The 14317-nt window shown below is 41.1% G+C and overlaps 1 protein-coding gene across 1 annotated transcript; it reads right to left on the bottom strand.

Annotated features, from left to right (window-relative positions):
* Positions 1-3952: 3952 nt before the first annotated feature.
* dusp19a (dual specificity phosphatase 19a) lies at positions 3953-9554 on the bottom strand. Its single transcript, XM_056389639.1, has 4 exons — positions 9126-9554; positions 8643-8689; positions 7972-8124; positions 3953-4733 (listed from the first exon to the last, which is right to left on the bottom strand). Exons 1-4 carry the CDS (start codon positions 9346-9348, stop codon positions 4527-4529), a joined length of 630 nt encoding a protein of 209 aa, XP_056245614.1. The 5' UTR covers positions 9349-9554; the 3' UTR covers positions 3953-4526.
* Positions 9555-14317: the final 4763 nt, after the last annotated feature.

The following is a 14317-nucleotide window of genomic DNA, read 5'->3' as shown; positions in this document are numbered from 1 at the left end:
CAGCTGGCTAATTGACTGTTAATTGGTTCTTCATAATCAGCAAAAAACACTGAAGAGACAATTAAAGATGATCATGTGGGCGGCTGGAGGAGAGTGAGTGTGTGTGTGTGTGTGTGTGTTCCATTAATATATTCAGGTCTTTGTTTATCAAAAGGCCTTTTGAAGCAACAAGTAGAACAACATGAGCAGAGCTGAGAGACACGTTTATTTTTAAACCTCCATCCGACAGAAGCTGTAAAACACTTCATTTTAAAAAGTAGGTCTTAACGATCCTTCCAGACGTGTTTGAGGACATCAATGAAAAATCCACAATCTGTAAATATGTTATTTAATTTCAAAGGCGTGATGATTTTTGTAAGTTGCATACTGGGCTGTGATTGGCTCCAAACTAGCTGTGATGTCATAAATCCTAAAGTGTTTCAGTGGAGCTGAGCACAGATGAACTTTCCTCCTCCAGCAGATTAATGTGAAAACAGATAAATCACTTCTTTACAGTGACATAACAATGAGCCACAAACATTTTTTGAACGTCAGGGGACTTTAATAATCTGAATGTTTTTATTACTTTAATGGAAAAATTCAAATTGTTTCATTTTAAGATCATTTTGTAGCACAACTAAATGTGCAAAGTGTCTAAACATTGTCCCAGTGTTTCATTTTGTTTTGTTTGGCCAAAATGTCAGCATTAAATATTCATTGCAATTTCATCTTTGCGCTTCTACACTGCTCAGAAAATATCCACATCTACAGAAAAAAACTATCTGATGGCTAAATATTATATGACAATGAACACGGAGGACATTTTAAAAAAATGACAAAATCCATGTTCGCTGCGAAAGTACATTTTTATAATTTAAAAGTTTGTATAGGAGAGAGCTAAGACTGGTGTACAGAGGCAGAAAACGACTGACCTGTCACTGTCTGAACCGGAGACTCCTCACGTGGTGCCACCATCACCACCGCCATCTTCCTGTCCAGAGACGAGCAGAAGGAGCCCATCGTCAGCAGAAACCACAGGAGGAGGAGGAGGAGGAAGAGGAGGAGGAGGAAGATGGAGACTCCAAACAGACGGAGGACTCTGAATCTCTGTGTTTTTCTACCTGTTGGAGAGACATCTTCCACCTGCTTTCATCCACATGCTGCTCAGCACAGCTCTCCCCCACTGTTGCTGCTCTCTCTCGCTCTCTCAGACGCAGAAGTGCACTGAGGTCTCTTGCCCTTTTAAGCAGGAGGTTGAAGCCAGGAAAGGAGGGTCAGTGAGTGTGTGTGTGTGTGTGTGTGTGTGTGAGAAAGAGAGATCACATTTTTTTCAGTTTTAATTCATACTGCAGCAACTGGATTCAGATTGTTTCCTGTTGCAACACGGAATCTCTCCTCACCTGAGAACTCACCGTGAGCTAAGCTCCGCCCCTCGTAGTTTCTGATGCTACACCTGTCAAACTTTCCTCTATTGTTACAGTACATTGCCAGTAATGGTAGCCATGTTAATTCACAGTCATTTTTTAAGCCTAAAACAAGCTATGAACAGCATATAGCAATAGCATTTTAGCACTTCTGGTTCTGTAGTCTCGAAGTCTATTGGTCTTTTAAATAAGTTTTTGTTTAGATGCCTGAAATAAGTCTGTGGTTAACACAAGCTCAATACATTTTCACGTTTTATTCTACGACATAAAAGATGTGGTTAAATACTTCAGTCCTTATTTCTTTAAGCTTTCACATGTGGTAAAAAAGGCCGGCTGCCAAACTGTGACTAACTGTAAGAGGAAAGGCTTTTGTAGAAGAGGTCAGAGCTAAATCAAACCACAAGTTGAAGTTTAGTGGTGGTGACGTTGAAGTCATGTGACCGTGGTGTAGTTGGTTTATAGCCTAGCATTAGCTTTTTACATCTGCTGATTGTATTTAGGCTTAAGATGATCCTGCTGAACAAAACCTGTCAGGATCATTAACTGTTGTTTGTCACACAGTGATTTTTTTCTGCAATAATCCAAAAAACAATGTTAAAATCGCATAGGCTTTTTGTTTAGGGAACCAAGGTGTGGCTAACATCCAGGTTGGCCTACAAAAATACGTCATCCCTGTGCTGCAACACTCTATAGCCACGTGAGGCTAGCTCCAATGGTGGGTCAATCCCCATGGGCTCCCATGTAGAAATGTAAGACTTTACAGCAGGAATAAAACTGGCACAAAACAGTTTTGGTCTCTGTGTTATTACTCACCCATTTCAATTTTATTAAGGCTCCAAGTTCTAAGGGTATGTCGCTTTAAGTGACAGGTGGGACAGCGTACTTACCACAAACCGACACGAAGAGCCATGGCACTAAAGTCTCGGCTCCACTCGTGTCCACTCGCCGGAAGTTAAAAACAGTCAGGCACTTGCAAGATGGCGCCGGCGGAGCAGCTCACTCTGAGCTTCAAACCTGTCTTCTCCCATTCTGCAGGGAGCCATGAGCTGCCCTCAGCTATGGCTACCTAGCTAATTAAGCTAACCTTAGTTTTTTTTTTTTTTATGTTTTCCGACTCATATTAAAACGACAAGCATGTCAAAAGGTCTTGAACAAAAACTTGATGACGACATACATGATAGTATGCTAACAGACTGAGGCTAATGCTACATGTCCCGGGCGAAGCAGTGACCGTCCTCACCGGTTGACGATCTCTGTAGCAGCCATGGAATCAGCAAAGTTCGGTAGCCAATTGTTATGCTGCGTTCATGACACGTCGGAAAATCGAAAATTTCAACCCCCGACTAGGAAAAAACGATTCAAACCTATCAACAACGATTTTTTTTTACTGGGAAAATCGTGCTTTATACGCGACTTGACGTCATAACCACTACAATCATGGCGTCCTCTGTCCTGACTGGTGAGAACAGAAACATTACAAACGCTATTTAATTAATTTTAATAAGTCATTTGCTGATGTATTTACAGTCTTAATATAATGGTTGAATCACAAGACTACAGATAGAAATACCGTAGACATTTTCCATCTTGCTCAGGCGGCAAACAGCTGCAATAACTTGTTGTAAAGACAACAACAAAGTACAAACATAATACTATAGTTCCATCCTCAAAGCATCTGATGCAGAAAAAAATTATACAAATTAATTAAATTATGTAAACATAAAAATGCAAATGTATTTTTCATACACGTATGTGTTCTAGAGCTACACTGGACAAAGCAAGAGAAGCAGTCAGCAGGTTCTGTTTCAAAGTTTTTAATCTTTTGATTGTAATCAGTCAGGTGTGAGTACTTACAGCTGAGTGGTTATATTTCAATACATAAAATAGAGTGCACATACAAATCAAAAATCAGTACATCAATACGTTCTCACTTTAAATATATAATCATGTGAGAACAAACCAAAGAGATTAGATGTACAACTTAAAAGGGAAGCACCTCAGCTAAAGGGCAAACAGAGAATGAGCTCAGGACACAGAACAATATCAGAGGCACCTGTGTGAGCTGCCCAGTTAGCACACCTGTTCTCCTGCTGCTCTTCAGCACCAGTTCATTGAAAATGTATTCCCTCAGTCCTGGGCTAGCAGTTAAACACTGATAACAGTTATGAATCATTTTTTAGACAGTTTATTTATTTAGCTTAGCTCTCCTGACACTGGCTGCTGCAGCCAACACGTTTGTTCAAGAGGTGCAACCTTTACTTTGAAGATGAGCTGTTTCTGTTTCCGGCTCTTGACTTCCTTGTTCAATTTTTATTGTACAAATTGTATAACGGAACAAACTGAAGCTTTGGTGTGCTGAATTGAATTGCATGTCTTCATTCAGTGGTTCTCACAAACGTCTACATACATTTGCACTTAGCACAAGTAGGACAATGAAATTAGGCAATACCCCCTAAACTGGCATTTTTCATTACACAACACAAGGAACTGCAGAAGAATTATACTTCATGCACCCCCCCCCACCCCACCCCCCCACCCCCCAAGCAAACAGTTCTGCTTCTGTCATTGAAGTTTTTTTATTGATTTTCAGTTTGCGGTGACCCACCGCTCCAAAACAGTGAGGGTGGGTCAAAATGCAGAAGATAAATTTCCCCCACAATCTATTGTTCTAATGCTAAGCTAATGTAACAAAGCACAGACATGACCATAAGAACGACAGCACCAAAACACTAAGAAGATGTCATCAATAAAAACAAGAAAGGCATTTGGAGTCAATCATGTCATTTGGTTTAAAAATCTGGACACATTTAATCAAACCTCTCTGCACAGGTAGAAACCAGTAGAGGGAAGAAAGAAATCCTTCCTTTCATTTCCAGCTTGTAGAATCTTGTGTCACAACTATTTTAAAGTCAAAGTAGTATTTCATATCAACCTCACATTCTCACATAATGAACTATGAAACCAAAACAGAACCAGAGCCTTCTTCCTCAGTCCAAACACAGATCCCACACTGTTAAAATCCCAAAAATTTGTTCACAAAAATATTTGTTTTTAGGTTTTTTTCATTAAAATCTAACTTATTTTTTCTGTCTAAAAACAGCATGAACATTTTCTCTTGATCCGTTAGTGTTTGGATCCGTTCATCGTCGGCGTTTTGTAACTCCTGAGTTGGTCCAGGAAGCCAGGGTTCGGGGAGGAGGCGGGCCGAGCTGATTTGACCAATGAGAGGGCTTCATCGAAGGACAGGCTGTCACATGACATCAGGTAGCCCATGACCACAGCCGGAGCCCGGGACACGCCGGCGTTGCAGTGGACCAACACCACACCTTTCTGAGAGCGAAACAGATGGAAACGTTAATACTAAAGCTGCATGATTTTTTTTCTCTCCACAAGAAGTTGAAAAACACACAGTCATGGCTAACGTGTTAGCAAACAGTTAGCTATTAACAGATCCAGCAGACACAGAGCAACATAATCATCCCTCAGAAGCTGGTGGAAACCAAACACAGAGCTTAAAGAGGGAAAACTGGTCAATATTGTTTTCATAACTTGTTTCCATAAGTACAATTAAAAGCAGATTATGCAAATGGAACATTTAGGGCGTCTGATTGGTCCCAGATTGATTGTGCAGCAGGACAATGAGCCCAAACACATGAACTATCTTCAGAGACCAGGAGTCCTGCAGCAGATGGTCTGGCCCCCCACAGAGTCCTGGTCTCAGCATCATGGAGTCAGTCTGAGATCACATGAAGAGACAGAAGGACTGAGGCAGGTTCTCCAAGATGCTGGAACAAGCTCCCTGACAACTACCTGAAGAACTGTACAGGTGTACCGAGGAGAACCGGTGCTGGTTTTAAGGTGTCTAAAGCTTTTCCACAGCACTGTTGGAAGATTATCACAGACGCATTAACATGTAAGCAGCACTATACTGTAAAGCTAATAACAGCAACTCTACTGTACCACTAGGGAGTATAACCCAGCATTACACTTTATTATCTGATTATATGTTTTACATGTAAAATTCTTTTCTTTGTGCATTTTTACAATGATTTAGAATCATTTTCCTGAGATACAACCAACTTAAAACGTAATGTGTTTTTAAGAGTCAGTGAGAGATGATTGTTGGGATAAAAACATAAAGTGCAGTGACGCTGTCTGAACACTAGAGGGACCCACAGATTAACAGATCAGCTGACTTCCGTCTGTTCGAGCTGAGCTCAACACCACATCGAGCTCCTCCACTGACGTGCTGTTTAGTTAATAGGTGTCTTGTTTGTTGGTGTCTTTTGGTTTCTCATTAGCTTCTCCATTACAGCCTCTGTTTTCCTGCACATGGAAGGTTTACACCACAGGCTGTGTCCCAGTTATCAGGCTGCACCACAACCAAACATAACAACCTTCTCATGTGACTCCGGACAGGAAAAGAAAACAAGAGCATTTCCTAAAACGTCACAGTTTTCCATTAAGACAGTCTGATTCAGGTTTGGCGACTTTTGTCATTTTTCTTATCAACAAAAGCCAAACAAAAAAAAACAAAAAAATTGTAGGTAATTAATGAGAATATGTGACAAATCTGAACAAAACAAAACAAAATTCAAATGTAGGTACAAATAAGAATGAAATCAAAAATCTGTTTTGGTTTGAGTTGAACCAAAACTTTGCATAAAAGGTTAAAGGCTAAAGGTTAAATTAAATCCAACTTGAAAATTGTGGTTAATGTGTTTTCAGCTTTCTACCGTGATTTTCAGTATTTGTAAAACAATTTACAGCTCAGGTTTATCAGAAAAAATCTGGGTAAAAAACTCAGAATTTATTTTAAGAAAAATGTAAAATATCAATATGATATACTCGTCCATCTATATTATTATATATAAATATAATATTTATCTAAAAAAAAATGTGATCTGTAAATTGTGTTAACTTGCTGAAAATTATGATTTAAACCAGGAAAAAAACACATTTAGTATCAACACCACATTATATATCTGCACTGCAGTCAGGAACTGGGTCACATGATGGTGTTCTGGTTGTTGCTCTTGTTGTCATGACAGCATCAATAACTGATGGTCATTACCATCCAGATGGCCTGCTGGGTAATCTGACCCCGCATTTCAAAGTAAAAGCATCAGTTTGATTATCAGGGCTGGAATTTCAGCATACACACATAGAACCATATCATAATGAACACACACACACACACACACACACACACACACACTTCCTGTAATCATACACCCCTAATGACTCGCCGTGGTTGTGTGTGTGTGTGTGTGTGTGTGTGTGTGTGTGTGTGGTATCATGTTAAGGTGAGTCGCAGGCTTCGCTGCTAAAAGCTTGTATGACACTGAGATCTGATCTGTGTGCAGTTTAATAAAACATGAACAAAACTACACATCTATTATTTAAAACAGAGGAAGAGGAGAGGAAGAAGAAGAGAGGAGACAAGGAGAGGAGAGGAGATGTTGAAACGTGTCACATGTCAACTCTTCCCTCCTTTTAAGACCCTTAGATCTGTTTCCTTCTGCCCATAATCCCTCGGCATTATGGGATTGTTTCTGGTTGTTTGACTTGATCCAGTCACTTGGTTCCACCTGAGCTCAAGCAGCTCTCACCTTCATTGCTTGTTTAGTTTCCAGTGGTTTTAATGCGGTACTTCCTGTTTTAAGTCCACCTGAAATCTCATTTAGTTATTAATCCTAAATAAATAAAGTCAGTGTTTTTGTTTTTCAATTTCAAGTTAATAGTTTTATGTTAAATTATTTTATTAATTTCAGTAAAAGGAAGTTTTAAAAATCTCTGAATTACTAAAGTATGTATTGTATTGGATGTTGGTCACCTTCCAGGTCACAGAGTGCAGGTCACACTAACATGATATGTGGGTGCCAAGTGAAAGTGAAGCAATATGCTTCATATATCTGAAGCTGTTGGCTGTAATATGTTGTGATGTGCAGCCGCCTGTTGTCTGTCACAGTGTTCCTGTCTCTGCAAATATGGTTTAAAAAGACACAAATTTGATTGGCTGGATGAAAACAAAATATCCGTCTATATGTCTCTATAGGTTTCTGATTACTGATTTACAGAGTAGAAAGGATATGTCTGTTGTAGCAGCTGGACTTTAAGACAGGAAGTTTCCAACGTCAGTTTCAAGATGTCTCTGCTGCACTTCATCACGATCGTGTCGACCAACGAAATTTGCTCGGAGATGGGAAAAATTCAAGTTGTGATTTTTCAGCAGAGTGAGACATCCCTCGCTGTGTTTGCAGACAGGATGTTCACCTTCTGCCCGTTTGTTTTCTGTTGACACAGTAGAGCTGAAATGATTTGTCATCTAATCAATTTGTTGACTGATAAGTGATTAATGGTTTCAATCATTTCCAGGATGAACTCCAGTCTCTCTCTCTCTGGTTCCTGCTTCTGACCTGTGAGCATTTGTTGCTTCTCTCTGTTTTATATCATTATTTTATATCAGTCTCTTTAGGAGCTTTTATGGAGTGAATGATAAATTGCTTCATTGATAAATTAAGAATAAATTGATGGATACAGTCTGTAGTAGTGACTGATGTGTTACCTCGCTGCGAGCCTGCTGGATGAAGTCACAACAGTCCTGGATGTGGAGCAGCAGATCGGCGTCGGGATGATCCAGAATACTGACGGTCTTATAGATGAAGAGGTCGGGAAACACGTTCTCCACGCCGAAGGCCACGTTCAGGACGTGAGACACCTGAGGATGAAGAGGAAGAAGAGGAGGAGGAAGAGTGGTACAGCCATAAAGGACAGTACAACATAACATTTATCTTCTACACTCTCTGCTTTATTTACAGACTTTTGTAAAAGTCATGTCTGAGACTGTGTCTACAGTAAGTGCGCAGTGGTTTCCCATGATGCTTTGGGTGATGTAAACAAGTGGTATAATGTTTCTATGGAGACAGGGAGTTAGCTAGTTAGGTTTACCTTCAGCCCTGTTTCTTGTTATGTTTTTTTTTTGTTTAACATTTTGCTGAATCTGACAAATGAATCACATTAATTGAGGTGAACCGGCCCTTTAAATGAATCTGTGTTAAATACTTCATATACTTACATCCGTGCACACACACACAATCACATACACACACACACACACACACATATGCACAATCTGTTTTAACTGTCCTGTTTTTATCATGTTTCATATTGATCCACTTCATCATTTACCTGAAATTAACCTGTTTTTACGTTCAGAAGTTTAAAAAAAAAACTCACCTTGTGTTTTCTCAGAGTACCAAAGTCATGTGCAGCATCTTGAGAACCTACACACACACACACACACACACACACACACACACACACACACACACACACGGACACACACACACACACACACAATTAGTGAGTTAGTTAGTTAACTAACACCGTTTTCATGTTTCACGTTTCCCTCCCTGACTACAGCAGCTGCTCGCTTCGCTCAGGCCCAACATGTAAATTAGTCACGAGAAAACATCTACAGAATATCACTGTCCAATAACTAGTTGGTTAACTAGTTGGTTAACTAGTTGGTTAAGTCGCAGACACAAATGAGCCTCTTTGAAAACACCTTTCCAACACACACGAGGTGCAGTGTTTAAAACCCTCTCTCCTGCAGCTCTGATGAAGAGTTTACAGTCACCTGTCTCTTCAGACAGGAGGAGAATGTGGGAGGTTACCTGGCTACGTTATCATGCTACAGGTGGAGGCACGTGCACTCACCCAGCAGCAGGTAAGGCTTGACGACGCCGACTTGCAGGTCCCAGGAAGTGTCGGGGACGTACCCGAGCATCTTCTCCGGGGGGGCGGGGTCTTCCACCACGGTGATGGTTGACCCCTTCCAGGTCTCGATGATGCGGCGGCCGCTCAGTGACGTCACGCGGGTGCACTGCTTCCTCAGCCGCGTCCGGGAGAAACTCTGGATCTCCTCCGTCAAGGACTGCATGACCAGACCGGACTGGACTGGACCGGACTGGACCGGACTGGACTGGACTGAACCGGACTGGACTGGACTGGACCGGAATGGACTGGACTGGAATGTACTGGAACTGAACTGAACTGGATCAGACCGGACTGGACTGGACCGGACTGGACCGGACTGGACTGGACTAAACCGGACTGGACTGGACTGCACCAGACTGGACTGGACTGGACTGGACCGGACTGGACCGGAATGGACTGGACTGGACTGGACTGGACGGACTGGACTGGACGGACTGGACTGGACTGAACCGGACTGGACTGGACTGGACCGGAATGGACTGGACTGGAATGTACTGGAACTGAACTGAACTGGATCAGACCGGACTGGACTGGACCGGACTGGACCGGACTGGACTGGACTAAACCGGACTGGACTGGACTGCACCAGACTGGACTGGACTGGACTGGACCGGACTGGACCGGAATGGACTGGACTGGACTGGACTGGACTGGACTGGACTGGACTGCACCAGACTGGACTGGACTGGACTGGACTGGACCGGACTGGACTGGACCGGAATGGACTGGACTGGACTGCACCAGACTGGACTGGACTGGACTGGAATGAACCTGAAAGATTAATAAAGTTATTCAGGTGAAAAAAAGAGTTTACAGTCATGCTAACAGTTGTATAAAAATATGCACGAACTGATGCTAACATGCTAATGTTTAGCAGGTGTAGTGTTCACCACCTTAGATTAGAGTGTAACATGCTTCCATCTAATAATTAGCACTGAACAAGTCCAGCTGAGGCTCATGGGAACATCATTAGTTTTGAAAATTTTAACCAGTTAGATGAAAAGTCAGACGATCGTCAAGTTACTGCAGTTCATCCTCAGAGGAACATGAACATGAACCCACACCATGGGTTTTGAGATAATTCACTAAAAACCACAAGTGAACCTCATGGTGGCGCTAGAGGACGAGTCAGAGGTTCACAGGAATCAGAGGGGTTCATCCTCAGGGGAACATGAATGTCTGAACTATATTTCATGGATTTTGATCTATTTCAGTTCGGAGCAAAGTAGCGGACCGACCCACCAGCCATCCGTAGAAAACCATGATCCTTCCGTGACCTAAATTACATCCTGATCCATGGTGATGCAGCTGCTACCTGTGTACAGGTACTGACCACAAGCTGAACATTTTGAGGACATTAGACTGCAACAGTGGTTCGTGTTAGTTTGTCCACCCCACTGTATATCACACTGACTTCTAGTAGCTATCAATGCAGATTTAAATACGTAGTAAAACAACAACAGGCAGCAACATACAGGTCATTATATGGTATTTCTGATCATCATGAATGTGACCTGTCAAATAAATATAAACTCACTGCTGGGTTCACTCAGATAGAGCAACACAATAAGCACAGAAATTATCATCAGAACCTGTGTCTTCAGATGTTCGGCTTCGGTCCGGCTCTGGTTCAGCTGATGGAAGAAAGTCCAGTTTAAACAGCAGAAACCAAATCAGAGTGGAGATCCAGTTCCAGTTATCATCCTCTGTTCCACACAGAAACACTCAGTTCAGCGTGGAGCAGGTTGTTAAAGGTTAAAGACCGGTTCCTGTTACTGATCCAGTCTCAGAAGCTGTGGTCCTCAGGTCCGCCTTTAGTTGAACTGGGAGGGTGAAGTGTGAACTGGGCCATCGCTGCTGGAGGTGAGGCTGAGCTGCTGCTGTGTAACACGAAACCTGCCGTCGTTCAGCACCGCTCTGTAACAGGTACGTAATAACAACACAGACACACACTGAAGTCCGTTCAATGGAAATTATTCTCAGGTTTGTTTTTGATGCTTCCTTTGATTTCATTTGCAAAAAGAAATAAATAGCACGTCAAATAAAAAGGGTAATTTTAGTATTATTGTGTAATTGAGAATCCCTCATACTTTGTTTTTTCTGTGTAATCAAAAGAATTAAAAATGAAACATTAGCTATGTTTGATCCACCTGCAGCTAAATGTTATTGTATTGTTTTTCACTGCAGCGTAGCCGTGATGAGCTGCTGCACAAGTAAAGACCCATTTCTCAACTTGTTCTCACGATGCAGTATACAACTTATTTTTTCCAACACTTTCACTTATTTCATCTCATTTTACATCAATCTTTTTAACATGATTTATGTTCATTTTATGCCTTTTACGTCATTTCTTTGTTGTTAAGCACTTGCTATACAAGTAAAGTTTATTACTTTTATTATTATTATTATTACTTATATCTCCTTCCCTCTTAAAAGCCCAGCTGTGACTCTCTCATTCCCCATAGTTAAATAGCAGCAGGAACCTGTAAATATTCTATTAGCAACAAAATTACTTCATAAATCGCAGGCTGTATCATTAAGTTAGAAATAATGATAATAACATCAGGGTATTATTGATTGGTCAGTGTTGTTCCCTGTGACATCCACTAGATGGAGACACATCCCTGCTTTTATCAGCTTCAATAGAAATTCTCTGTTTCAGTTCAGTAGAAACTGATGAAACTGATAAAACTGATACATTCACTCACATTGGTAAATTTATTAGTGATTGAATAAAAGTAGAATTAATTTAATAAACTTCTCTCTAATAATAAACTAATAATAAAGTTTATATGTGTGGTTTTTCTGGCATTATTTATAATTACATATAATTGTTTATAATTGCAGCTGTTCTCTGTACACACACACACACACACACACACACACACACACACACACACAGGTGCAGACCAGTGTGAGTATAAATACATACATAAATACATATATCTATTAAATAGTGAGTATTTTTGTGTTCATTTGGCCGGTGTGGGAGCTCTGATGTAGACCACACAGTCAGACCCAGACCACCTGAAAAAGGTGAGTCTCAGTTCACACAAGTAGAAAACAGACCAACCAAGTATTTTATAACAGCTGAAATATGATTTTAGCATGAATTCAAAAGCATTAGTATTATTAAATCCATCTACTGATCATAAACTGTTCAGAAAGAGTATAGTGTACACACATCATCATGTCAGTGTGGTGTAAAAGTTAAAAGAGGTTGAACCTGCCGTGCGTTGAGCTTGAGTCTCTGTGTTTTCACAGCTCTCCAATAAAAAGTGAGTGAACAGGTGAGACCACAGTGACTCTCCTCCAGCAGCCAAATACAGCATTACAGAAAGAATGCAATGCATCATGTTTTCCCTGAGGGCAGAACGACCTGACTGAGAGAAATATTAAAAGAACTGGATATTTTTCACACAACATAGACACTAGTTCTGGTATTTTGGCTCCATCTCATCACACATTCCCGCTCCACGGAGGATGAACCCTTCAGATCTCAAAGGCTTCAAATCTAGTCCATCATCCATCATCAGATGGTCGAACACGGTCTGAAACCTTTCACGTGTTGAACCTGAGGGAGTTGCATCTGATCATTTCTGCATCTTTTCAGAACTCAACAATCCAACGTTCACACCTGGCCAGATGTGCAGAGGTGTGAACGTTGGCGGGGTTTGAACTTGTTTCTCACTTTAAATCTGAAAAACTGAGTCCAACACCAAAGGACGTCCTGCATGTCTAAAAACATTCGCTGCTAGCCCAGTATTATCGCGTTTGTCTCGTCTCTATGGCGACCAGCATGTCACCGCGCCTTCGAGCGAGGTCGTCAACATGTTATAAAAAGTAGTTTGTGTGGAGCGCAAAACTCAACTTTACACGTCAAAGTGCGACACTGTCGTCCTGTTAGAAACGAGCCCACAGCTCGTCTGTGCAGCAGGTTATTATGACGCGTATGTACGTTTTGTTGCTAGGCGACATCTAGTGGGCGTAGTAATGATGACAGGAGCGAAGGGAAAAGTGTCGGTGATGTAGTACGAAGAGAGAGGTGGAGGAGGTGGCGGTGGTGGATGGTGTTCGATTCCCATGTGAAACCAGCAGGTTGTATTGTATCTAAGACAAAGTTTTATTGTTACCATGACAACAAAGATCATCTGATGTTGAGGAAGTACTTATTTTAGAGCCAACAGCCATATTTTCCTAAACCTACCAATCCTAACCAAGCCATGACTATTATAGTAAGCTGGATTATGTTTTGTACAAACGTAACGAAGAAAGTTAATTTACGTTTTTTTTCAAATCTGATGAACCTGAACGTGTCGCTCAATAACAGGTGAATCAGAGGAAGTGTGTTTTTCCGCTGCAGCAGTTTGATCCTGTTTTAGAAGTTTCCATATACAGTGTTGGAGTTCAGCTGCTGCAGCTGCTCTCAGGACAAACTTTACATTTTTAGCTTCACCATAAAGCTCTGTAGCAAAATCAGTAATTGTTGAAGATTACCTTCAGTCCTCTGCAATAACTGTGTGTGTGTGTGTGTGTGTGTGTGTGTGTGTGTGTGTGTGTGTGTGTGTGTGTGTGTGTGTGTGTGTGTGTGTGTGTGGACAGCTGCAGTCTTATTTATGTTGGAAAAGATTCTGGCAGTTTCCAAGAATATTTCCACACAGAGAGAGAGAGAAACGGTTTTCTTTCTGGCTGAAATCAGACCTTTTCATTCCCCACATTCAACACGCACACACACACACACACACACACACACACACACACACACACACACACACACAGAGAGAGAGAGAGAGAAAGAGGTCAGGTTTCTACAAAAGTTTGTTTCTCAGGAAGAGAAGAAGAAAAGAAAGGAAACAAGGAAAGAACAGGTGAGGAGAGGAGAGGACAGAAGGAAGGAGGAGATGGGAAAAGAAGAAAATAATAAGTATTCACATACATATATATATATAGCACTTTTCAAAATAAATGTTTCAAAGAGATTCACAAACAAAAAGTATGAAACATAAAAAACACACAAGTGAAACAAAACAAAACAAAATGGAAATACATCAGATCAGAAAGGCGAGGGATCATAAGTGGGTCTGAAGTTTTTGTTTTAATGCCAAATGAGTTGAATGATTTTATTGTGAAAT

Source organism: Seriola aureovittata, chromosome 11 (genome assembly GCF_021018895.1).
Source record: "Seriola aureovittata isolate HTS-2021-v1 ecotype China chromosome 11, ASM2101889v1, whole genome shotgun sequence".
Taxonomy (NCBI): Eukaryota; Metazoa; Chordata; class Actinopteri; order Carangiformes; family Carangidae; genus Seriola; species Seriola aureovittata.
This window is presented reverse-complemented; position numbering and strand designations above follow the sequence as displayed.